Raw genomic sequence first — 27,706 nt, 5'->3', positions numbered from 1 at the left:
AGGATGGGGTTTTCAAAAAGTAAAGGTTTGGACAAGAGACATCATAAACATGGGTACTGCACCTCTGGGAAGGGATAATATCTGGCTGCTGTCTGTACCTTTGAAATGATGAGCAGAGGCCCCTTGAGACTGGGGCTCAAGCCTCTGGGAAAGGGTTGCTGTTAGGCTGGTCCCAAAATTTTCAAGAGTGAAATGAAACCATTTCTGAATATAACTGAGCACCGGGACCAAATGCTGCTGTTGTCATGAAGGGCCATTACTGGGGCAGTACTTGTTAAGAAGAGCTATCAAATAGGATCAAGGAAATGTCCTCATTCCTCCTTCCTTCTATATTCCCTCCAGCAGACACCTATAGGGTGCTGGTTTCAACATCAGAAGGGTGGATTTAGAATTCAGAGACCACTGTTTAACACCTATTAAAGCACTTTGACATCTCCTTGCCTTTACTCATACAATATCCCCATCCATATGCTCTTTCTACCTATATCTGCCTGATGCACATCTTTATTCAAATATAATTTTTTTTGAATTTTTTTATTGGTTGTTCACAACATTACAAAGCTCTTGACATATCATATTTCATACATTAGATTGAAGTGGGTTATGAACCCCCAATTTTACCCCAAATGCAGATTGCAGAATCACGTCGGTTACACATCCACAATTTTACATAATGCCCTATTAGTAATTGTTGTATTATAATTTTTTTATATAATCTTCCCTAATCTCTCCCAAAGCAATTATTTATACCATCATTTGAGTTCCCCTAGAAGTTTGCAAGTACTTCCTTTGAATTCTTTTTTTATCACATCATAATATCTCTGTTTATGTTTGTTTATTTTCCACCAAACAGTGAGCTCCTTTAGGGCAGTTAGAATTACAACCAAAAAAATTTAGCAGGATGCCTGGCACAAAATAGACATTGGTTGAGCTGGATGGAACTGATAAAGGCATTTTAATGAAGCTAATATTAGGCCATTTCTTATATATATATTTTATCCTCCCAACCAAGGTGATTTCCCTAAAAGCAGAGATCATGCTTTGTATGATATTTAGTACAGGTTTTAGATGCTGATATTTAATTTAAATTTCTTCATGATATTTAGTACAGGTTTTAAATGCTGAGGAAGAACTCAGTGATATTTAACCACTGATTTTATGTATTAACCAACACAAATTTGGTACAAAATGACATGAGGATGGAGCAGGGGGTTAAAAAATCCAGGTAAGAGATGTAGTTAGTTTTAAGTGTGCTTCTAGTGTGTGATTTCAACACAGAAGCTATGCGTACAGTAAAGCTCTGCATGTGTTGAACTTTAAGAGGAACATTCAATCAAGAAATGAAATGTTTTATAGTGAATTCTAAAGTAATAAAATATATTCTATGTTTCATTTTATTTATTTATTTTTGGACTGGGAATGTAGTTCAGTAGTAAAGTTCTTAACACTTGCCTAACAAGTGTGAGACACTGAGTTTGATACCCAATATCACTGGGGAGAAAATTTCTATTTATATGCTATAGAAAACATATTACCCAAATCTATGATTAATCCTGGGCTACATCTGTTCCTCCAATATTTATCAAATTTCTCCCAACCATCAAAATCAACTAGTAAATGTAGGGAAGGTATTGCATTTTGACTTAATCACCAGCTTCTCAAAAAAAGAGAAAAAAGTAAACCTCTGCTCAACAACTAATTTACATTCAATTCCAAGAAGAAGAAAAATTGCTTTTTTAAAAAAAGAGGAGTGATATTTAATTAACTATTGATTTCTTCTCAATTATTCAAGGCAAGCAATTATCGATATTGATGGAGCAGATATTTTCCTACATCAAGTACCCAAATGAAAGGAAGTATCCCATTCAGCAATCTGCTGCCCAGAACAAGAGCACTGAGAATCTTTAAAGGGAAACAGTTATTTGCATCTGTTTATTCCATGTTGCCCCAATTAAGTAGATAGTTCTTGAAGTGTAAGCAAAACAAAATCCTAAAACCCTATGTATGCTTTCCAGATTAACAACATCCGAAAAAAAAGATGACTTTTGTCAGTTTTTTCCATTGGGCTAACCACACCATACATGGAGACTTTGCTTCACAGCTACAGATCTTGACATTTATAACTATGATTCTTAAAATATTATAATTTGGGTCTAATATTTATTATTTCTAAGCCAGCCAATGAGAGGTAGCTTATATGGTCAAAAGAACCCATGGGTCACTGCTGTTTTTTTGGGTTTTTTTTGTATCCTTCAAGAATTTAATAGCCTTTAACAGTCAGTCACTCTTGAAATGTACAAATAGTAAGTGTGGATACATTTGAAAGTTTTACCTATCATTATGCAACTGTCTTAGAGGTCACAAAGAAGCTGTTGAAGAAGGGGATCAAACAGGGTCCTATTGAGGGCACTTTGTTTTTAGCTCTGTGGTTACCCACTGCCACCTTTTGTCAGTTCATTTGCACACAGAACATTAGCATGTTTGTGAGTAAGAAGCTTCTTTTGAAGGTGACAGGACTATTGAACATGATTAAAGGACAATGCGTCGACATTCGCTATTGAGTTATTACTTAAAGGGTTGAGATTACCTTTAAAAACCAGTCTGCAAAAAAGAAAAAAGAAAAAAAGAAAGAAAACCCAGTTTGCACTTAATAGCAACATTAGATCTGTGTGTGTGTGTGTGTGTGTGTGTGTGTGTGTGTGTGTTCACACGCGTGTGTGTATAGTTAACTCATGTGGCATCTCTGGGGAAATTTGACCATGACAGTTTGTTAAATGAAAAAAGAATGTTATAATTTATAAAAAGCTGCTTTTTCTGCTCTGCCCCCACCTGCCCCTCACCCCTCAGTCCAGAGTGGTCTATATGTTAAGTGCTTAAGCAGCATTTGTTGCTGGGAAGGGTTCTTGGCTCTTTTATTCGTTGTTGTTGTTGTGTTAATTTCCCTGGGTTCTATTTAACATTCTGCTAAATCAGTGAAACCTTGATTATCTAAAGGAATATGAGACATAGGATTAATGAGAATAACTAGAGCTTTCAAGATATAAGAAATTATTAGAGGTAAAGTTACGTGACAAAGACTGTGAATGAATTTTAGTATCAAAAAGCTTGGCTGGTTTTATTCAAACTGATTCTATTAATTGATGGATGAAATGAAATTTTGGTAATCAGAGTTTCACCATTGCATTTATTACTATTCCCAGAAAACAAGGTAACCTTGGGCTCCACTTCCCATATTTACAAGGTGATAAAAATCCTAATAGGCTGTCAGGGACAAAAGTGACTGCTCTTCCTCACACCCCTCCCATGAAACAAGCTTTCCCTCTTTCCATCTGGCTGCTGCTTGCCTGGAGCATGTACTTTCACTACATCCCCAACCCTCATCCCCATGCTTCCCCTGGGCTCTGTCTGCATGTGCAGCTGCTGGAATAAGAAGTGGGGAGAATGGCCCACTCCCCAGAGGTTCTTGGTCACTTTAGCAATACTGCTTTGCATTCTAAATACCACTCATCTGGCTTCAAAGCTCTGCATTCTTGTATCCAGCACTTGTCCTTTAAAAACCCAGGAGGTCACAACAGGTCCCAGTTCCATGAAGAGAAGATAACTGCCAAACCAGGAGTGTTGTATTGTTTTTGCATTCAATAGCCTGAAATGGACAATGATAATATCCAAGATTGCAGCAAAAATCTATACGAAAAGGACTAATATGATATAAACAAAGGCAGCAAACTACATTTGTTTGGAAAATTGGAGTCACATGCTTAGTTTGTGAAGGGGAGGGGGGAGCACAAGATCCATGGAGTTTTTAGTGGTTTTTTTTTCCTTTTTAAAGCTGAAAACATGATGTACCAGATGAACTTAAATTGATTCTGCCTCTTCTCCCCGCACCTCCCCCCACCCCACCCCCTCATTCTGCAGCGAATGTCTGCGACAATGAGCTCCTGCACTGCCAGAACGGGGGGACGTGCCACAACAACGTGCGCTGCCTGTGCCCGGCTGCATACACTGGCATCCTCTGCGAGAAGCTGCGGTGTGAAGAGGCGGGCAGCTGCGGCTCCGACTCCAGCCAGGGGGCGCCCCCGCAGGGTTCCCTAGCACTGCTGCTGCTACTGCTGCTGACCGCGCTGCTGGGAACAGCCAGCCCCCTGCTGTTCTAGATGTCGCCTCCAGCCACCGGACAGGCCTGTGCCCTGGGGAAGCAAACACAACCCAAGCAAAGCATTTGCTACTAACATAGGAAACATAAACACACCCCCCCACTCAAAAACACAGCGTACAAACTAAGAAGGCCTAACTGAACTAAGCCATATTTCTCAGACGTGGACAGCACATCGGAGTCAAGACTGTTCATTTGTGACTCCAGAGGAGTTGGCAGCTGTTGATATTATCACTGCAAATCACATCGCCAGCTGCAAAGCTTACTGCGGATTGGAAAGGCTGTGACAGCCCCCCCCCCCCAAACAGGAAAGACAAAAAAAAAAAAAAAAAAACTAAAAACATTTGCTACTCTAACGTGGTGCGCCCTCGTACCGCTCTGCCCAGTGTGTGGACCAACCAAATAGAAGCATTCTTTGCTGTCAGGTGCATTGTGGGTATAAGGAAATCTGTTACAAGCTGCCATATTGGCCTGCTTCAGTCCCTGAATCCCTTCCAACCTGTGCTTTAGTGAACGTTGCTCTGTAACCCTTGTTGGTTGAAAGATTTCTTTGTCTGATGTTAGTGACGCACACGTGTAACAGCCCCCTCCAGAAGCGCAAGCCAGTCATACCCCTGTATATCTCAGCAGCACTGAGTCACCCAGTGCGAGCTCATACCCACTACACAAGAGTGGCTATAGGAGAAAAGAAAGTGTATCTATCCTTTTGTATTCAAATGAAGTTATTTTTCTTGAAATACTGTAATATGTAGATTTTTTGTATTATTGCCGATTTGTGTTACCAGACAATCTGTTAATGTATCTGATTCGAATCAGCAAAGACTGACATTTTATTTTGTCCTCTTTCGTTCTGTTTTCTTTCATTGTGCAGAGATTTCTCTGTAAGGGCAACGAACGTGCTGGCATCAAAGAATATCCGTTTACATATATAACAAGTGTAATAAGATTCCACCAAAGGACATTCTAAATGTTTTCTTGTTGCTTTAACACTGGAAGATTTAAAGAATAAAAATTCCTGCATAAACAATTTCAGGAATTTGTATTGCGATTTCTTAAGATGAAAGGAACAGCCACCAAGCAGTTTCACACTCACTTTTACTGATATCTGTGTGGACTGAGCACATTCAACTGATGAATTTAGTACCCAGGAAGATGGATTGATGTTCACTAGCCTGGACAACTTCTACAAAATATGAGACTATTGCCACTTGGGAAAAAATTATAACAGCAAAAAAAAAAAAAAAAGTAAATAAATAAATAAATAGAAAAGAAAGAAAAATATCTAAGTGATTGCCAAGATTATGCCAAAGCCTGTTGGCAGAGTACTGAGAGACTTTTATTTTTGAGTCATGCTATTTTCAGATTGATGGTGATCATGTGACTCTAGGGATGCTGATCTATGTATCTTTCCAAATACAGTGTTTACATGGAGTATCATAAGAGGCCACCTGGGGAACCAGGACAGTAGCAGGGAAATTGAGTGATTAGCAATTTGACTTTGAATATATTCAGACTAAGTATTTAAATGAAATATCAAAATATACAGCAGCAACTAGACATAACTGCTGTTTCTGAGAATAAAGTTTGCTTTAAGTACCACCCAAGGTGTAATAAATTCTTGTTTCTGCCTTTTATTAGGCCAATTACTGTGCAAGACAGCAAGTAGAGGCAGGTGGGGAAGAACCTCTGCAAAGGTTCGAAGAGGCTCAAACAGTGCGGATTCCATTCATGGCACAGTGTTGTCCTTCGGGTTTCAGATGTGTTAGCAGCAGCACCTCCTGGAATCAAAAACAATTATCAGCCCTGAGTCTTGAGGACAATGAAGTCCTACATGACTTGGTAGAGCAATAACCTACGGCAGTGTTAGGTCCAGTCTCGATTCTTAACTCTGCTGCCACTCCTTGCAAAACAGGGAATGTTTTTCTGATAAATAACCTGAGTCAAAACTAGATGAAGGAACAGCATGTCTTATTGGTTTTGTTCCCAGAAAAGCCAATTCAAAAAAGGCAATAAAAGGTAAACAGGTAATGCCTGTCCTGCCTGCCACCCCATGTCTAAGTCGATTGAATGTTTGTTATTCAAACCAACAGTCTCTTTTGATAAAAGAAATAAGAAAAGATGGAAATAAATTAGAGCTTTGGCTTAGTGCCAGAGTGGCCAACCAGAAATTGGAGATTTACATTAGAAGCATAAACAGAAAATTATATTTCAGGCTCACCAAAGGATACACATGAAAATTCTGCTAGCATACAGAGTTTGAGATTACTTATAATGAGGTGGATTTCTAATATTAAAATTGGAATTTAAGTTGTCTTATACTTTATTAGCACAAACCAAAGGCAGACTGTGTTATTTCTGGCAATGATGCACTTTATCATTATCCACTGATGGCTTTGTCACAATGCTCAGGAATCAGACACTGCACAATTCAATATGTGGGATTCCAAAAGCTAATTCTAAAATTTAATGAAGGTCTGATCTAAATCAATTCATCTGCATTTATCTTTATGAGAGTATAAGAATCTAAATTGGTGAGGAATATCTTGTGTTCAGTGTATTTAGATGTAGTTTTCTGAATATCCTGAAGTGATGTGATCTGCCTTTAATAAAAATTTCACTTTTAGGTATATAACAAATGGAAATGGAATGTTCTTTTTAATCTGGATTCCCATGTTCTTTTGAAAAGCCTATTCCTTTGAAGAAACCCCAACTTAGTGGATTTTACTTATCTGCTGCTTTCTAGCATCCTTTCAAATCTGTTTTCATCTAAAGTTTTATGTCCCAAGAACAAGGTTGGGATAAAGAGAGGATACAGAGTTTTCCCTCCATCTTAGATCCTAGTTCTTGCCGTTTCTACTTGGATAGGTATATAGTGGTGGGATAATATAGTTTTGCGTATGAGTTCATCTGTTAACAGCTTCACATAGTGAAAATATCATTCTATCAATAGTACTGATGAATATAAAATTTCAAAAAAATGGGACAAAGGTTCAGCTATATAGAAAGTGTTGCTATTTATAGAAAAAAATAACGAATCTTCCCTGCTGTGATATGGTAATGATTCATTTCAGACCCTGTACATGGCCGTAGGGAGAACCCAAGTTTGCTAAGTCCTGGCAAAGAGGGACCCTTGCTTAGAGGAGCCCAGACTCACCTTCCTCAAGCTTTGTCCAGGTCACTTAGCCTACCCAGGTATCCTCCATCCACTTTTTGGGCATTGTGAGCTTCCTCTGGAGGTCCACGCTCCTAAAAGTAGGCAGCATCATGATTGCACACCCTGGACGTGAGGGGTGGCAAAAAGTCGTTTAGTACCCAGGCCTGGAGTATTCCCTGAGGAATGCACATGTGACCAAGGAGAGACCCTCTTCAAGTGAAACCCAGAGCACCAGAACATGGGCCTGGAAGAGGCAGGGTTGAGGTGTGGAGGGGAGATATTGATCTTTGAGCGGTGTAAGGATTCTAAACCTATTTCTGGGCTTTCAACAGCAATGAAAACATATGTGTCAAAGTAGCCAAATTGGATATTTTATTCATAAGCACTCTGTTAGCTTAATGTGTAATTTCCAAATATTTAGGCACATGACAAGTGGGCCTCCATTAATACTTTGGCCCTGGGCTCTGTAAATGTTTGGGGTGGATCTGCCCAAGGTGTCCTCGAGTTAGATCCCTAAAATAGCACCAGACATTGGCCCAGGTAATACAGAGAAGGGTACTGGCTGGAAGAAGGGCACTGACCACACCCAACTCTCCCTGCCATTTGTGCTCTGCCTCACCCTGTCTTGAATCTCTGAGTTTAAATACTTTCAGATGAACTAGGGGCAGCTGTGAGGAAATCCTGAAATTAAATCTTTTGTTCCTTCTCCTTCACTCTCCACCATCAATAACTCAGCGACATTGGGATGTGAAGACTTAGCATTCTGAAATGGGATGCTCTGTGCTATGTGGAAAATGGGTTGTTGTACTTTACTGTTGTTAATCACCAAATAAAATATCTATTTAACAGTTTCTCTGCTCACAGGATTGAGTAGGATATGTGTGGACTTCAAACTGTGTGTTTTCTATACATGTGTCATGTCTGGACTTACTATATGTGTTTGTGATCCATATGATTTAAAGCTTCAGTTTCCGGAGTCTGAACTTGGATATCTTACCTACCACTTTGACTCCAAGCATATAAGGCTAATGACTAATGCACAGCTTGAAACTATAAGAACCACCAGGTGAAACTCTAGGTTTGTTTTTTTTTTTTTAAAGGAAATCCAATTGGATGACCTTTATAATATATAGGAATAAAATATAGAGAGATAAGAGATCAAAACCCTGGGGGTTTGATTCAAATGTCTAGTCATGAACAACTCTGTTTGCCTCAAGAAATAAGCAGTAGGTTCTAATCAATCTTGTTTCTAAGAAATATCAAATATCCATCTGATATAAATATTCTGACAGTTCTGACCATTTCCATACAGAATGATTTCTTACTTTTAACTATATTTTTACTTTCTTACACTAAAACTATATTTTTCCTACAGTTACCTAAAACAGATGCCAACAAATTCCCCACATAAGCTACCATAAATATAATATGATGTCAGGAATGATTAGGAGTGACAATGTTCATATTTTGAATGGGAACATGGAGAACTTTTACTCTTCTCAGCACCTGGAAAGGTGTGACTCACATTTTACCATCTTCATTATGGATTTGAAGAATCAAATAAGAAGCAGACATGTCTCTTGTATAAATCATATTATTGTACTTAACTAGAAATGAGAAAATAACATCTGTGAAAAACACTTGAATATTGAATAAAATGCAGTTATTTGAGATCTGTTGTGGAGAAAAATTCTTCCCCCAGTACATTTTTAGAGTAGGTTCTAAAGAAAGTCTAGCAAGAGGATTCAAATAATTTTCAGGGGTGATGTTTTTCAATAGTTGAGCATTTAATAAATGCTGGAATCCCCCTCTGCCTTCTCCCATCGCCCCAAAGTTGCTTTGAATTGATGGGCAAATAAAATGAAGTAGTAACATTTAAAATTATGTGATGTTTTTATTAACCTGAAATGATAGCTGGTAAAATGGGCCATTATTCTGCAAAACCTAATTATGTTAACACTAAAGATTTAGGTTGGCTGGCTGAAGCAAACTGCAGAGGATTGGAAGTTAAAATAATCCCCATTTTCTTGACTTGGTCCCCATTTTCTCAGATGCAACACTTTTTAACTATTATTTAATTAGTGAACTACGAATTCTACAAGGAAAAAATACTGACTAGAAAGAGAAAAAAATAATTACTACCTCTCCAACATCTGTCTGAATACATTCTGAAATTTCTGCATGGCAAGAATGTGTCAAGTTACCTTAAAGACATAATGTACCACCCTTGTATCCTCCAGCCGGCCTGATAGTACCACATTACAGCTTGGCTTTTACAAGGGGCAGTCATTCTAATCTAATAAAAGAAAGGAAATGGCAGAAAATCACACACCTGAAGTCCTGTTAAGAATAGGTGATTCTTTTTGCCCCAGGCAGGCAAGAACATAATGTCATTTTTGTTCGTTTGTATTTGCTCTCAGAAGGAGGGCTGCTCCTGTTGGGGAACGGTTTTCCCTCTGCCACTGAGAAACATTGCAAGCAAACATCCTCCAAGGAAATAACATTTTGCTATTTACCAGTCTTGACTACCCCATGAAGCCCTGAGTAATTGTTTTGGCTTTCATGGTGTGATAAACACCTAGAGGCAAAGAGATTAGTGTCATCGCTCTCAGTCTCTTTTTCTCTCTTTGGGAAAAAAAAATTGGGGGGGGGAATTGCTGCAAATATAGTATGACAACATTTGCAAGAATCTTTCAGTCTGTTGACATGTAATTATGAAGACCCTAGCTAAATATTCAGTTTATTAAATTAATAGCATGACAAGTATTGGAGCAGTTTTACAACCACTTAAACTCATGCTTACATCCTGTGTAATTACAATTCATAATTGGGAAAGCAGTCAAATCTAAATGCATTCTGATCAATGGTTCTTAGTCTGCCAACTAGACCCAGCACAACACATTATAGTAAATGACTCTTAAAAACAGGACTTCTACACCCAGAATTCAAACCAGATTTGGGAAGGGCACTGGAGGGTGTCAATCAGTGAAATGTTTTCAGTTATGCATTAGGTTGTGTGCAGATATGCTCTTTTTTTTTCTGGGCATGAAAAAATATTTTTTTAAAATATATAAAAAATCTAAAAGTATAAGAATAACTGATCTGAAGCCTAAGATTAAGATTTACCCTAACTGTGGGAGGTCTCATCAAATAATACATTGTCAATAAATGAATAATGACCCATAGATTTATGAAACTATGATTTCCAGCAATCAACCCTTTATTAATTTCATTTTGATCTTATCTATACCTGAGCTGCTAAGAACATCTATTTTACCTCTTGTAGATATATGTATGTATGTATATGTATATGTGTATATGTATGTATATTTATAAATATGAATCTTAATATGCTCATGGTTCTGGAAGTAAAGTATAAAGTAAAAATGAAAATGTCTCAACTCAGAACTACAGCATGAATGCCAAATAATCAAAATATCTTGGCAACTTTGGTGTATATGTTATCGGATCATGTAGGACCAATGGAGACTCACATCTTCTGGGCCTTGAACCTTCCTTTAGATTTTGAAGAATATTAGTTCCCTTAAAGCATTCCAAGTATAGTTTTTGAAAGAATCTCTGTTTATGAAAATTTTAAACATTTGCATTAATATTTTGATAACAAAATCCTCATGCTACATAACTGGTTCCGATCCAATGATAATGAGATTATATCAGTTAGACATCATCTTAATTCAATCCAAACATGTACAGACTTTCTTGTAAATTCTTACTTCAATGCACACTACATGTTAATATTCACAATCATATACTTGTATTAATTATAGTGAGGGTTATCTCTAATTAAAGGCAAATGGTAGTTGAATGGTTTGAGACTTGCCTCTTAGAAGATAGTACCCATAGGTTTAAATCTCTCTCCAAGAGTGGGGTTCTATCACTGAAAATGTGATCATACTCTGAAGAATTCTAAAATAATGTTGGTTCTAATTCTGGTCTTGGGGTTACAAGAAGCACAATCCACTCTGATTTCTCTATTGCAGAGATTTTGGTAGAAAGATGTTCAAGCATATCTTTCCACACTAGTCATAAAAGTTACCAAAAAAAAAAAAAAATATGTGAGACACTGGAACATGCTTGAATTGGGCAACACAACGTCATGTCATTTCTTTTTGGCTAATTCAGTTCATTTTTATGGTTATTTTAGCTTACATGCCTGATATCATGAGCAAGGGTCTTTCCAGCTGTCTTTGTGGTTCCCTAAGTGGTGGGCACTGCTCCAAGTCACTTACTTTCTACTCCATCCTCAAGACTTGTACTAACCACAAGCCACTAGCCACCCCTATAGCTAGAGAACACTTAAATGCAGTTAGTCCATTCACTGACATGGCCTGTGAATGTAAAAAAACACATCAATTTCAAAGTCTTAGTACAAAACAAATTTTTAAGACTGTGAATGATCTTTTTAATAATTTTCATATTGATTACATGTTGGAATGATAATATTTTGGATATAATGGATTAAATAAAATATATTATTAGAATTGATTTTAGCCGTTTCTCTTTCCTTTTCTAATGTGGCTGCTATTACATATGTGGCTCACATTATATTTCTATTGGACAACACTGCTCTGAATATCCAATTTTCCAATCTTTAAAATGGGACTAACAGTATTCATTTTCCAGAATTAACGTGAAACTCAAAAGGAGCTAATGAACCTGAAATTATTTGGTCAATTGTGTAAAGGAACACCTGTGGAGGAATACCTGTGTGGAGGCACACAAAGAACAGTCACAGACATAAAAGTTCAAGCAGGCAGACAGGATGGAGTAGAGAGAGTGAAGTGAAGAAGGAGAACTGTTCATTTCTCTCTCCTACCAAGTTTATTCACTCAAAAAAGGTTACATATTACCCATCACACCTGACTACACTCTAATCAGTATTCCTTTAACCCTGAGTGCTAGCTAACTGAGATAAGGTCCAGGTTAATACAAACACAAAGCCTCTCACACCCAAGAACTTACTATGGATATCAGGTAGTGCACCTGCATTGTTATCTTAATAACCTCAGGGGAAACTGCTGGGCATTCCAATCATGGGAAACAGGTTGCTAGTTACCCCCAAGGAGTTTGCTCAGGGGGGACCACTTCCCTATTTCCATGGTCAGAATATCTACACAATTGTAAAATGTAGGAAGAGTATGAAGCACATGATGGTGATGATCATGATGATATTTTCATGTTTCTATTCCACACTTCCATAACTTTCTATAAGTTTTCAGCCTGAGATCTTGCTATCACTTCTTTTGAAAGTGCTCCAACACAAAGAATGCAATGCTTTCAAGGTTTTGAATGTGACACGTGATGTGGACACAGCACTCCTATCAGTGACACGATCAACGGAAAAAAAAAAAAAACTAATGCCAATAAAAAACAATAGTAATACGAATGACATTGCTAACCTTCTGAGAGTCTTGATCTGAGTACTGTTAAGTATTATTACCATCTTTATTTTAAATAATATATTGTGTTTCTGTTAACATAACCTATGAATGCATTGTTGACTTATGATTCAATGTGTGAAAACTTAGTTGTTTCTGATTGGTTAATATATATACAAGTGGAAGATAGTGAGGTTATGCCTCAGCAGCAGCAACTGAGTGAACAAAGTCAGAAATCTGGCTCAACAAAGTGTGCATAAGTTGCTAATAAAGATACACCATTTAGAATGTGAAAGGTGCTTCGATGTCTATAATTGGAGTCAAGTGTCGAATCTCACATCAACTTAAATTTTAACTTCTCCAAGAATACTTTTCATGAGAACATTTTCATATCTCATCACCCCATTTGACAATCTTTAATGATAAACTGCTCACTCCACACCTCAGACTCAAATCCTATCTTCATGCTGGTCCCAGCACACCTTTGCAACACTTGAGCCTTGGAAATGTCCTTCACATAGTCATCTTCTAGGCTTTAAGTAGGCCTTGAAAGAAGGAGAGAGAGAGAGAGAGAGAGAGAGAAAGAGAGAGAGAGAGAGAGAGAGAGAGAGAGAGAGAGAGAGAGAGAGAGAGGGAGGGCGGGAGGGAGGGAAAATGGAAGGCCTTTCAACACTTTTCACCCCCCAAATCCTGCCCAAAGTTAGGTTCCACTCCTCCAAGAAACCTTGCCAGACCATCCTCACAGCTTCTATCCAAGCTTAATGGTTTGACTCATCAATTAATCCTTACTCTAGTAGTTTATATTAGATCATAACTTGCTTGTTATCTTTTCTAATATATTGTCAATGCTAATGTTAACATTACACATAGACACACATGCACATCTGACTAAGGACCTGGCCTCTAGGAGGGCTGTATGCATGAATTCACATTCATATTTGGATTTATATATAACATATAAATTTGGGATCATATGTAAACTTGATTGAAGCAACAGTCTAATCCAAATTTTTGTGTGTGTTCTTTATTATATTCAAATAAAGTAATTTAAAATAAATCACTGTATTAGTAACATAAATAAAACCTAAATTCCCCCAAATGAAATACATATACATTAAAGATTTAAAGATTTAATTTCCTTTCAAATCCATTAGGAGTATTCCTATTTGAAGCTCCTTGTGTATAGTTTCTTAAAATGTGAAAAGTTCTTTGTAATGTGACTAATTATAATGTGATCCCAGTTTACTGTCCTAATTTCAGATCAATTTCTCCTTTGCTTAAAATAGAAAATTCTGTATTTCTCAGTCTTTGTCAAATATCATCCTTGAGCTAATCATTCTCAAACTTGAGTGTGCAGTTTTCACCAAAGAAGGCCTTGGTGAAACAGTATGTTGTGCCGAGCCCCAGGGTTCCTGCTTCTGTTGGTGGATACCACTGGCCTTGATATCACTCTTAGAGCACCATTGGCTACACTAACTAAACACCTCATTGTAATTTAATGAGAGGCTCTCTGAGCTTAACCTACTCCCCTTCCCAGAGGCTTGATTGCCTGACATTAAAATGGACATCTTGATTTTACCCCACATGGTTGTGGGGACCATTAAATGAGATGCTGTCCACGAAACTCTCTAGTCTGTGGTTCACATTCAGGAAATGTCAGCTGAAACCATACATTTTCAATTTAGCCACAACATCTGGCTACAGCACTTATTTCACGAGGTTCTCTCACAGCAATTCTAGTTATTTATTAGGAATTCTGGTTTCTAAGATCAACTATTTTCACTGACAAAATGATAAAATAATGGAATGGTACGGTTGGCAAAGACCTTAGAGATTTTCTAGAGTGAGCAGATAAATGTTTCGGTGCAGGTAAATCATCAAACACTTTTTGTTTATTTTCTTGATTCAATAAAACAATCAGAACAATTGAACAGGTTGCATGGATCATTCCTCAACTTGAATATTTTGGGTTTCTCAAATTGAATTATTTGACTGAAACAAGCTACATCCAGACTAAAAGAGAAAAAGAAAAAAAGACTGAAAAAAATAGAAGTGAGACTCGCATTTTTCTTATCAGCTCATGGTTGGGGCTTCTACACGGATGCTCTGAGGCCCTGCAAGATCCCACTTAATTAAAGCCTGGTTCGTTCTAACTCCAGCTTGCCCACTGCCTCTCTCCATGGCCTCGCTCTGTGATGTTTCTCTACCCACTGGAAGGGCTCAGGGGGCTGTTAATGCAAGGAATCAATGATCAAAAATTAATTTTAAAGCCTGTGGTAAGAGCGCATTAACATGAACAGTGCAGCTTGCTGAGTGGAGAGTCAGAGCAGCACAGCTGAGATCTTCCAAAGGATTTGAGAATGAAATTTTGCAGATAGAATGTATCTTGAGAATAATGATGCATGTCACTAATAACCTAGTGCTAAGTTATAAGCCTAAATTGGAGACTTTGCAGAGGAATACACAGCCTCTGTAATTTCCAGTTTGGTGTAATAATATGGAAATGGCTTCTGGTGCCGGGATTGGATCAGCCTAAATGAGCTGGAATTGATAGCTGCCTGGAATACTAGGGGCAGGAGAGAGTGATCACGTCTGTGTCCTTGCTGACTTATCTAGGGCTCTCCAGACGTGACAATTTTAGGAAGTGAGCCTTTAAATGTGTTATGAAAACGCACTACAATATCCTGCAGCACAGAGCAAGGTACTTCTGAAATTGCCTCAACAATACAGAATGGGGGGGGGGGGCTGGGGATGTGGCTCAAGCGGTAGCGCGCTCGCCTGGCATGCGTGCAGCCTGGGTTCGATCCTCAGCACCACATACAAACAAAGATGTTGTGTCCGCCGATAACTGAAAAATAAATATTGAAATTCTCTCTCTCTCTCCCTCTCTCACTCTCTCTTAAAAAAAAAAAATACAGAATGGGTGCCTCCTTTCCAGGGAGGGAAAGAGCTTTTGTTCCTATGAAAAGCCAAGGGAAATGGTAAGTTTAGGAAAAATGTGAAGTTGTTCCAGGGAGAAGGGAATTTTAAGGAGAGCCGTTTTAGCCCTCACATGGAGAGCTCTGACCTACTCTGTCCACTACAAGTCATAGCATTCCAGAAGGCCCATATCTTTGCCTTTTCTTTTGTGGACAATTTAATGCACATTAGAGGACTGCCTTGTTACACTTGTATGTAGTGTTTGAAATGCCAAAAGGGTGAAATTGGAAGCCTATGGCCAGTGACACAGGAACTGTGGAGCTTCTTTAGTTTCTGTATTATGTACAGCACCTCAAGTATTGTCCAACAGCTTGTCTCACTCAGAAGTCATCAGGGCATGGGTAAATCATTGGGCATTGTGGGACAGCAGCAAGGTGGGCGTGGGTGGATGCAAGCCCATGTAGGCCTTTGTAAAGCATGTAAGGTTTCCTTTTCATCGGCCTCTGTGGACTTCTTCAGCCTCAGCTTGCTTCGGTCTGTATTCCAGTCAAGTACAAGTGATTAAAATTCCCCAAAGACACCAGTTTCTGGCGTCCTATATGCTTTTGCATGTGTTGTCCCTTCTAACTGACTCGTGCGTCCCCCTTGTGCCCATCTGGTGATCTCATCCCTTATGATCCAGTTTGCAACTGCTGCGTAACAAACCACTCCAAACTTAGTGGAGTAAAACAAGACAAGCAAGAATGACTTGCATCTCCTCTGTGATGGCTGTTATCTCAGTTGGAGGTGACTCAAAAGATAGGGGGCCCAACAGTTGGTACTGGAGGATCCACTCCCAAAATGGCTTCTTCATTCACATGGCTGGTGCCTGGGTGGAGGTGGTTGAAGGCCAAGGACAGATGGGTCTGTCGCTCAGAGTGCCTGCTGCAGCCTTGCTGGCAGGACAGTGATAGTCAGATAGGTTATGTAAGAGCTCAGCATTCCTTGGTACAAGTGGTCTGTTTAGGACCTGGTGTCCGAATTCATGCCTAGTGCTCCTTCATATACTATCATTCAACAGAGTTGTAAGCTAGCCCAGACTTCTGGACGTAAACTTTGCCTTGCATTGCAAGAAGTGCCAAAGAATTTGAGACCTTGTTCCTTTTCTTCACTTCCAAGATAGAATGAGTATCTTCTCCTGTACCTTGTGATCTCTGTCAACACCCTCCTTTGATATGCTATGTGGCTGTTTGGCCCTTTGGCTTCTGTACTAGACCTTGACCTCCTCATGGACATTAGACCCACAAAGACAGATAAAGCTCACATGTGACATCAGACACAAAGTGCTTAAATAAAATCATCCTGAACATTTCCCAAAAGAAAGGTCTATTAAACTGTGATCCCAAACACATGGAGGACCCTTCCAACAAAGGGTACAGAGCCCTACACCAAGTCCTGCCCATGTAGTGCATGGAATAACACTATTTCTGAGCAGAAGACCCAGTGATGGGAGAATGCAAACTCAGACCTCTAGGTTAGTTAGATTGTCAGTGGCCTCCGTGGCCCAAAGTTAATCTCATAAGAGGGGCCAAGGTAATGAGTCTGTCATTTGAATCAGTAATATTTTTCTGTTACAACTGAATCATATCCTCCAACTCATACATTAAAGCCCTAACTCCCATGTGTCTGAATTTGGAAATGGGACCTTTCAAGAGGGAATTAAGATTACCTGAGGTCATATGAGGAGGGCTAAGCCGATATAACTGATGTCCTTATAAGAAAAGAAAGAGATAAGATGAACCTACACAGAGAAAAATCCACATTAGGATACAGGAACAAAGCAGCTTTCTATAGCCAAAGAGGTTGAGCTCAGGAGCAACCAACCTTCCTGACACCTTGATCTTGGATGTCCAGCCTCAGAACTGTGTGAAGAAAAAAAAAAATGTTTTTTAAGGCACCTGGTCTGTTGTTCTTTGTTATAACAGCCCTTGCAAATTAATACACATCCAAAGACCTGAGTTTAAAAAGAAAAAAGAACAACAGCCCCTGCTGAGTTCAATCCTTCATTTTTCAATAATTTTATCGAAGACTTATGTGCTGGACATGATTTTGAATCCACTGCCAAGACATAGCAAAGGACAATACAATCATGTGTCTTCCCAGAGCTCATATCTAGTGGTAGTGACTGGTGAGAGAAAAGCACAGACCCAATATGTCAGAGGGTGAGGATGACAGATTGATGCCCCCTGAGATGAAGTTGAGATGAGATGTCATGACAAAATGATGTGTAAGCAGGAAACTAAATTAATCGAAGAAATAAGCATTATCGAGATCTGAGTGAGGGACCTCACAGCTGGAGGGTACAGCAGGGACAGATGTCATGTGGCAAGAGTATGTTTGAAGAACAGCAAGAAGGAAGAGGAAGGTGGCAGATGAGGTGAGAAAGACAGTCAGGGTTCACATCTTTTAAGCTGATAAATAAATTTACACAAGTATTGGAATGAAGATTTATGGTACCCAGAGAAAATAAACAAGAAAAGTAAACCCTTTAGAAGGTTCTGTCTTTGTAAGTCTTATTTGTGCATATCATGTTATACTAAAAAGTAGTGAAGTGTGTAGTAGGTGCTCAATAAATGATAGTACAATGTATATACTCACAGAGGCATGAATTAGCCAACTCCATAACAATATATTCAGCCATTCTATATAGTCTCAATTTTAAAATATTAAAATTTATCAGACCATTCATGCCAGATTTTGATTCAGAAAATGTGGTCAATAAATTTTGCATGGCAACCTGTATTTCTTACACCATCAAAGGAGAAACTGCAAATCCTAAAAATTTTCTCTGAGGAAATATATAACATTCAGAAAACAAGCTGCAAGCACCCACCAGGGACATGCAAGGCATAGGTAACTTTGCTGTCATTTTCCTCTTGTAATTCTCAATCTCTCCCTGGAATCCAGCCTCCTGGACCTGATGGCCTATGGGACATCTCCCTGGATATTTAACAGGAGCGCTAAATCAACATGGCTAACATTCCAAACTCATGTGCTCCTCCTCCAGCCCCCATCTGCTCCCCTCCACTTTCCCACCATGACTTCAGGTCACAGTGTCTCCTTTCACTCAGACCCCAAAGCTTGGAAACTTCTCTAGCATACATTCAGTCCGCAGGCCCTTCTGCTCTACCTGGAAGGTATATCTCAAACCCAGTGCCTGTCCTATCTGTTCCACCCCAACAACATCTTTCTGGTTTCCCTTCTTCTAGCCTTTTCCCCCTCCATCTTCACTTTCAATAAGCAATTATGGTCTGTCCTTCCTCTGTTCAAATCCACCAATGACTTCTCCTCAGGTAAAGTCCAAAGTTCCTACCTGACTAGTCCTCAGCTAAATCTCCAACCTGATCTCCTGCTAGACCACCCCTCACTGACTCTACCTCAGATTCCTTCCTTATCTTTACCTCAGCACGCTCTGCACCAAGGCTCTGTACCTGGTGTTTCCTCAGCCTGGAATTTTCTTTCCTGTATATTCCCAATAATTCCTTTAGGGTTTGGCTCTAATGTCACATTATCAGAAAGGCCCATCTTCTTCACCGGTCACCTTCTATTCCTTCATCCTACTTTATTTTTCTTCCCACTACTTATCTCCACTGACATTCTATTATTTGTTTGTTTAACGTCTGTCTCCTTCCTCTAGGATGTCTGCTGTGTTCGCTGCTGCATGCCAAACACTCAGGACAGCATCTGGCATTATGGAGAGCACTAAATAAATATTTGTGGAATTAATGAATAAATGAGTGAATGTCCCTGGAAGACATCGATGCCAGTGCACTTGCCTGCAGAACTCAGACGGGCCTCAGGAGCCTTCTGAGTAGGGCACCAAGTGACCACAAACAATCTCAACGTATTTCAATTCAATAAATGAAAACAGCATGCCATCCCTACATTAAACCATGGGACACTTTGGGTTTTGTTTTTGTATATTTTATAGAAAGGACCATTTTATGTGTTTCTTTATTCTCAGGACCTGATGGTGTCAGAAATGAACAGGCACTTGATAAAGGTTTGCCAAACTCATACTCACTAGATGAGTAGAGGTAGAGAGAATGGCTTTGTGACCCATAGGGTGCAAAGATTAGTGACATGGTAACCCTGATTTAATTATGAAAATGTTTCAGTGACCATATGTGCCAAGCACTGTGTTTCACAGCCTGTATTCCACCTCCACCTCCCTGTCCTCTGTGGCTCATCTGAGACTCTGAAAGGACCAAGAAAGATATGCTTCTCCATATATTATTTGTTTAATGTCTGTCTCCTTCCACTAAGATGTCTGCTGCCTTTGCTGCTCTGAAAAAAGGGGCATCTGAACCCTATGACCTTCTTCAGCAGAGCTTTCTCCCCCAGCCTTTCCCACTGGCATGACCCAAGGCCATATGGCTGGTCATCAGACCCTGGAATCTCTCCCTGGATTGCAGGGACAGAAGAAATTGTGCCCTCTATATCCTGTGCTTATGTGGACTTTCTAAGGAAACATTGCTCATGTTTGTGACAAGAGCCCTTATTTTACATTTGACATTTCCTGTCTTCTAATGTTAGCACTCAGTCACTCAGGTGGCAGGATCGTTTAATAGGTCCCAAGAGACCAAGCTTTCTGCATTGCCTTGTGCCAGAATGCACTTGGTGATAGGTGCTAAATAAAGACCAAGTGAGGCAGGGAATGATTCTTTATGTTTGCAAAACCTCTTTCAACCAAGGCTCTCCAAGCACAGCACAAACATTAAGAGGAATTATTATCCTCACTTTACATAAAGAGGAGAAACATTTGATTTCTTTAGTAATAGCCTCTTATAACAGTTTCCAAATGTAATTACATTGGTTGGAAATGCCAACTTATGCAATGAAATTACCAGCACATTACATGAGACAAATAAAAGGAAACAATGTATCATTGAATGTATCAAGTACAAGAAGAGTTTCCTGTAGATCTTGAATCCTACTCTTAAGTGGGGGCACAATTTGAGCACTACCTCTGTAAGGAAATGCAAGGGACAATGGGGTACAACTTTTGAAGGTATGGTCAAATGTTCTAAAATTGTCCTATGAACACACACAATATAAGAAGTTCCCAGGGAGTAAGGAGAAGGCTACCCTCCTGCCCTCAAGCCCTCATTCCCTGAGTAGAATAATAAGAAATAAACTTACCAAACACCAGCTATGCACCTGGTCTTGTACTAGGTGCATTCACATACCTGATCTCCTTTAGTCCCCATCATGCTCATTTTACCAAGGAGGAAACTGTAGCTTAAAGTAGCAATGGGAGCTCAGTCTTGGACTTCAGGACTGATATTCTTTCCATCACTCAAAGCACAATGCCCAGGCCAGGGCAAGGCTCAGCCTCCTCCCTAGCAACTCCACTGCCTCAGCTCTCTAGGATGGCAGAGGGCATGCCTGAGTCACAGGAGTGCTAAGCTCAGAAAAGAAGCATATTAGGATTAAACATAGTAGCTTCTCACTGTCATCAGTCTCCACTACCCATCTGGATTCCAAATATCTTTACTTGTTTGGAGGAGTGGTTGGGAGTGTGGGCAATCAAGTCCAACTACCTAGCCTCAAAGCCCCATTTCTCCACTTAAAATCCATGTGATCTTGGGTATAGTCCTCACTTTGCCTCAGTTTTCTTCAATACAAAATGAGTTTAATATTCATATCTGCTTTACATTGTTAAAATAATATAACACATCACCACATATTTCAAACTCAAAGTGTCATAGTACTTAATAAGCATATATCCTCATTATTATTTTTTTAATGTTAAATTCCTTTAATGGTGCCATCTACTCCCAATGATTTAACGACCACTTTTCTAGGTGTAGTAGCCACAATCCAGTTGTGCTAGGGCAGTGGGTTAGGTTGCTGACAGGCCCAAAAAGTTGCCTAGAGATGGGATAGAGAGCATATTACTAGGAAATGTTTATGGAGAAGATCCAGCAGTGACAGGCTGCATTTTTAGCACCTCCACCCCTCCAGGTGCCTGACCAAGTAATGTCTCCAATGTTACAATGTTGCTCCAGAAATAGCATTTCTGTACCTCTCAAGGCTTTGTCCAGTGGCAGCCAGCTAGATGAATGGCACTTGTCCTCCTTCCAGTGCCTTCAGTTCTGTGCTAGTTACAACAGGTTTTATATATTAGGCTATAGCAACAATAACATTGTTAGCTTGTTTAGTTTGCTTTGTTCCTTGTATGGACAGCATTTCAAAGAGCAGCTGTTCTGATGCATGCACAAGAAGGATACACTACAGATAACACTATTCTTCCTTATTCACAATATACGTGAGAAACATAGCATCAGTGTCCTTCAAGGTAGTATCTATCTGATCACTCTGGTCTGGGCATGCTCTCACTGTTCCCCTAACTTGGCTAGGTTCCTGGGAATGGAAAGGGGCATTTTAAGGACGTGATATTTTACTGTCCTCCTTTTCTTTAAGGGTGACAAAACAGAATGCTCCTCAGTCTCTCTTTACCTAATCCCCTCCTCAGAGCAACCAGCATAGATCTGATTGAAGTGGGATCAGTGGCCTGTCCTAACCAGCCAGGCTCTATAGGAATTGAGTAATGTAACAGGCAGGGTAATCCTGACATACTCTTGGGCACAAATGGCCCAACAATATGTACCCATGTTGTCTTACTGGGTTTGGAATCATCAAAACTTGCCCTGAAAAGTTTCCTTCTCTAGTTTAAATAGGTGGGAACAACCAGTAGCAGTAAAAAGCAAGAGACTAGGAAGCTAAATAAACAGTGAAATTCAGGGAACAGGACCAGTGGGGAGCAGAGATGGGAGGAATGATAAAAAGAAAACAAGCTGTTCCTCAGGTGCCCAGATTCCAAAACTTGCACTCCTGTTTGCTCCCTCTTTCAATCACCCAGTCAAGATCAACCTGCATGCCCCAATGATTCAATTGTCACCAGGCATTTTTACCTGAGTCTCCTCTTTCATTCTCACTGACCTCATTTAATTTCAGACCTTCTCTACCTGCAACCTGAACCATCTCCATTTTCTGCCTCTGGGTTTCCCTAGCCAGTTCATCCTGCTGCCCACTGCCTGGAGATCTGCAGAATATGCACTCTAAGAGTTCCAATCCTTCCCTTATAAGAAGACCTTTAGAGATGTCCATTTTAATATTTAATAAAATCCATATGTATTACCATTTTCCAATTTCTAGCAAATCTGTCTGCTTGCCATCCATATATATTGTGTTTTCACTAAACGAACCTTTATTGAGCATTCTGTTTCACTACAATCACAGATACTAGGGATTCAAGGATGACCACTTGGTCTTGGAATACCCAGAGGTTATAGCATAGCAGGGACCAAAGTAATTATGTGTCAGGAAGAGGGAGAAAGAACCCAGTTGGACACATCTGATGGACAGTGCTTGCTGACAGGAGACTTCTCATGTAAAATGTCATAAATATTGAATTATTTCTTTAATTGGTAAATCATTTTTTTAATTCTTTTTATTGGTTGTTCACAACATTACAAAGCTCTTGACATATCATATTTCATACATTAGATTGAAGTGGGTTATGAACTCCCAATTTTACCCCAAATGCAGATTGCAGAATCACATCGGTTACACATCCACAATTTTACATAATGCCCTATTAGTAATTGTTGTATTCTGCTACCTTTTCTATCCCCTACTATCCCACCTCCCCTCCCATCTTCTCTCTCTACCCCATCTACTGTAATTCATTTCTCTCCTTGTTTATTTTCCCATTCCCCTCACAACCTCTTATATGTAATTTTGTATAGCAATGAGGGTCTCCCTTCATTTCCATGCAATTTCCCTTTTCTCTCCCTTTCCCTCCCATCTCATGTCTCTGTTTAATGTTAATCTTTTCTTCCTGCTCTTCCTCCCTGCTCTGTTCATAGTTGCTCTCATTATATTAACGAATCAATCTGAAAGAGGGCTCAGATGCTACCAAGGAACAGAGTAAGATAATATTCTCCACCCCTGTTTCTCCCCACCCCCAGGTACCTATTTGAGTCTCTTATTTACTAGAACATTGACCTGAGATGGCTCACACCCAAGACTAGTGGAGAGCACTGGAGTCAAGGGTATAAAGATTAATACAATGGTGTTGGGGAGGGTCACAGCTCCAATAATGTCAGCAGTCAGATAAGGAATAGAGAAGATTCACACCTTGTCTAAAAGCATTCAGATCCCATTTCCTTTAAAAATGTAACAAATTAAATAGCTTGGCAGGACGGGATCAGACCAAATGGAAGCACTTTGGAAACTGGCCCAGTAGAATGAGAAGAGCCACAGACCCAGAAACCTTCATCTCCAGGAGGTGTTCCACCACCTCTGTGGAGTCATGTTTCTTTGGGTAAGTGGCACAAATTCTTTGAGTCTCAGTCTTATGCTTTGAAAACTGATATAACAATTCTTATCCTACAAGGTCCTAGGAGATTCATAAATGTAAAATCAGTTCTCCATTTTAAGAGCTCTATAAAATCAGGAAAAGCAGAGCCAAAGAAATGAGCAAGGAAGAGTTTCCAGCTTCGCCTTAATTTCCCAATCACAGGCAAAGTTCAACTTCCTAAATAAGATGAAATTATAAGCAATGGCACCTGGCCATTTTCAAGGCTTCCCTTTCCTCCTTGATACAACTGCCTACAGATAGCACTAGCTCATTGTCTCTAGGTGATTCTATTCCCAGACACCTCCTTCGCTAGAGGATGGGAAAGGATCCTCTGAAGACAAGAATGTACTTACACAGGTGTGTCATACACCATTTCATCCCTTCAGGCAATAAAACCTGAAGAAAAAAGATGTGTTTTTTTAAGATGTGGCCATAAAACCTTATAATCTCAAGGCCAATATTTTTTTTTAAAGGACACAAAAAGGAAATCTGAACCCATGTTATAGAACCACAGCAGTAAAAAAAAAAAAAAAAAAAAAAAAAAAGCTGTTTCCTGAACAACATAATAGCTAAGCCACGTGACCTTTGCTGCCATGTGAAGAGCGAGAAATTCTCTAAATTAAATCAGTCAGAATGGCGAACCCGAGAGGCACCTCCCGACTGAGACCCCCGGCAGCAGGGCAGAGGGTGAGTCTGGAAAATCAAGCAGAATTGAAGTTCCCCAGAGAGAGCAGTTAAGAGTGGGCTGGGGAGGTGTTTGTAAGTTTTGCTAGGTCTTCTCTTGCTGACAGGCTGTGGCTTCTCAATTGAGTATTCTACTTCTGCTCTGTTTCCGTTTTGTACCACAGCCTTATAAACACTGATGTAATTCCAGCATGTTCCTCTTCTCTGAACCTACACCTAGAAGGTAACTCCCAGCAGTTATGTTTATATATTAGTACTAAAGACAAAACAGGGTCATAGGCTGAAGGATGCACAAATTCACTTGTTTTTAAACAGGGCATCTGAGCTAAACAGGATTTGGGCCTCAGTTGTTCTCAGGGAAAACATAGTCCATTCTTCTCTGTCTCCCTTTGCACTGAAGGAACTGGAGCTTGGATGCTGCCTGCACGTGGTGTTAGGAGACACCTTCCCCTTCCCTCAGTCAGGAGTGCATAGTCCTCAGACCCTACAGAGGAGCGTTGGAGGGCAGTGACCCCCATTCTTATACTTTCTCAATCCCATGCACCTGGATCTCTAACTTATTAGAACACTGACCTGGTATGGATCACACCCAAGACCAAATCACAAAAAAAGGATACAAGGAACCCAAGAGGAAAATGACTTTGGAGTCAGTGGCACAACTTAAGATGCAGGGGAGAGGTTTGGATTCCAGTTCAGCCATCCTCGTTAGCAAGGAGGTCCTTGAAGAAATGGTCCATACAGTCAAGACTCCAGCAAGAAATGATGGGACACTCAAAGGGAGACACTGAGGATGATGTAATAAAAGGATGTATTCAAGATGTGAGCCATGTTATCAGAAATGGAATGCTGAAGTGCTGGGGTTGGGGAGCATCTCCTACTCTCTTAGGCCCGAGGGAGGGAGGGGTGTGAGCCATCACCAGAAACAGGTGAATCTTACGCCTTGGGAGAGATGTGGGTTTCTACAGAGGAGCCAGCCTCTGCCAACTGCATCCTGGCTGGAAGGGATATAAAGGAATAAGCTGTGGTTCTCCTCTGCTCTTGGGTTTCTTCATAATGCCTCTCATTAGCCAAACCCAACAGGGATATGAATGACAAAGGAGCCTACCATGTGATTCATGCAGGAACCATATAGGGTTACCCAAGGCACAAAAAAAGTAAACAAGAGTGTAGGGCTGGTCTGCAGGGACCAACGCGGGAATGTGCAACACCATTCTCTTCTCACTCCCTGCCTCCAGATTTTGGCTGAGGCAATCAGAGGACCTTCACCAAGGCCAACCCAAGTGGTTTGATTAGGCACATCTCTGAGAGACTGTCAGGGCCTGTTCTGCCTTGACTGACAACCCCTTAAAATGTTGACAAGTTTTTGATTTCACAAAAGGGCCACTAGGGTGTTTTGTAACAGTACAGAGGAGGCAGGCAAGTGAAAGCTAAAGCCAGCTGGAGTAGATGGTTCTGTTGCAGTGGCACTTCTGCAGGATGTTTGGGGGCCATCAGTGTCTGAGCCTGGCCTCAAAGGGGACTTGCAATCCCTCAGTTCCTCAACAAGGGAACCCTCACAGTCATGACCAGGACTGACATGTGAGCGCTACAGGGAAACCTCAAACATCCAGGAGATGGGCTCAGGGCTCAGCAAATTTTTTTTTTTTTCCTGCAAAGAGCTAAGTGGTGAATATTTTAGGCTTTCTGTGTTCTCTGTTATAACTACTCAATTCTGTCATTGCAGCACAAAAACAGCCCTGGATGACAAATAAACAAATGTGTACAGATGTGTTCCAGTAAAATTTTACAAATACAAATGACAGACTGGATTCAACCTTGGAGCAGAGTTTTCTGACCCCTAATTTAGAACTCTGAGATTTATATATTAATATAATCCTGCCATTATTTGTACCAAGGTAGTGAAGCTGGAGACATACTTGTTTAATGTTTTGAAATTCCTGCTTTCTACTAGATTGTAAGTTACAGGAAAACAGGCACCATATCTTATTCATTCTTCGCATTCTTAATATCCAGGATTACATGAATTAATTAATCAATCAAAAGTATCAACAAAAAGAGATTATATGATTTTTGGTTCCATTTTCAGTTTTTGCTAATCTAAGTGAAACCTTTTCTTTGTTCACATATTTAAAATACTGAATCATCAGAAGATATGCAGAGGAAATATAAGCCTGGTATGAGTCCTAATTTTCTTACAAAATGGAGCCACATTTTCATGCACTGACTGGTATTGCTCTATTTTAATGAAGGTAGAATAGGTTAACTCAGACAAACAATTGTTGACAGTAGAAAAATAAATAGGATCCTAATTAATGTGTTTGCTAATGAGACTCCCTGGATGGGTGTTTAACCATAACACATGAATTAGGTGTTTATTCCTAACATATGTTCTACTTTGGAGGTTGGATATTCAGAGCTTCATTTATCAAACATGGCCTTCAAAAAAAAAATCCAGAAAAATTCCTTGCAACTCTATTTTTTATGATCTTGCACATGGCTCCCCTCTTCCCTACTGCCCCCAGGGTATGTGCAGCACACCTGCTATCATTACTGCTCTCATGAAAAGTAACTTTGGAACTGACTGTGAGATAGCAGTCAGCACCCCAACAACTGATGCGGACCCAAAGACTCATAGGACTGTATAAACCCATTGGGAGTAAGGCAGAGAAAGCCAGAAAGGAGAATATCAAACAATTTAACTTGTGAGAGTTTGACCACCTCCCTGCTTTGCGAATGAAAAACGAAGAGCAAGATGAAAAGGTATCTCTGTTTTTTTTTTTGTGATGAATGGAATACAGCCACCAAAGGACTGGAACAGTGTCTCTACTTTTTCTTTAAGTAAACGGTAGCTTGAATTATTTGACCATAAAATCTTGAAGTAAGGACATCCTTAGCTTTCCCATAGCAGAAACAAACTTTTGGGTATAGCAGATTTTCAGGGGTGTAGAGACTCTAGTAAATGTGTTTCAGCATGAGTGGTTGGAAATATC

General features: G+C 39.8%; 1 protein-coding gene across 5 annotated transcripts in view; it reads left to right on the top strand.

The window, feature by feature from the left end:
- NTNG1 (netrin G1) overlaps positions 1-6,753 on the top strand; it is a 343,409-nt gene extending 336,656 nt beyond the window's left edge. For all 5 annotated transcript variants that reach the window (XM_081306139.1, XM_081306138.1, XM_081306136.1 and 2 more), the window contains one exon: positions 3,916-6,753. In XM_081306139.1, the coding sequence (XP_081162265.1) occupies positions 3,916-4,154 (239 nt within the window). In that variant the 3' untranslated portion in view covers positions 4,155-6,753. The remainder of the gene's footprint in view (positions 1-3,915) is intronic.
- Positions 6,754-27,706: the final 20,953 nt, after the last annotated feature.

Source organism: Spermophilus citellus (assembly GCF_964194105.1).
Source record: "Spermophilus citellus genome assembly, chromosome: 9".
Taxonomy (NCBI): domain Eukaryota; kingdom Metazoa; phylum Chordata; class Mammalia; order Rodentia; family Sciuridae; genus Spermophilus; species Spermophilus citellus.
Note: the sequence above shows the minus strand (reverse complement) of the source record. Positions and strands in the feature narration are given on the sequence as shown.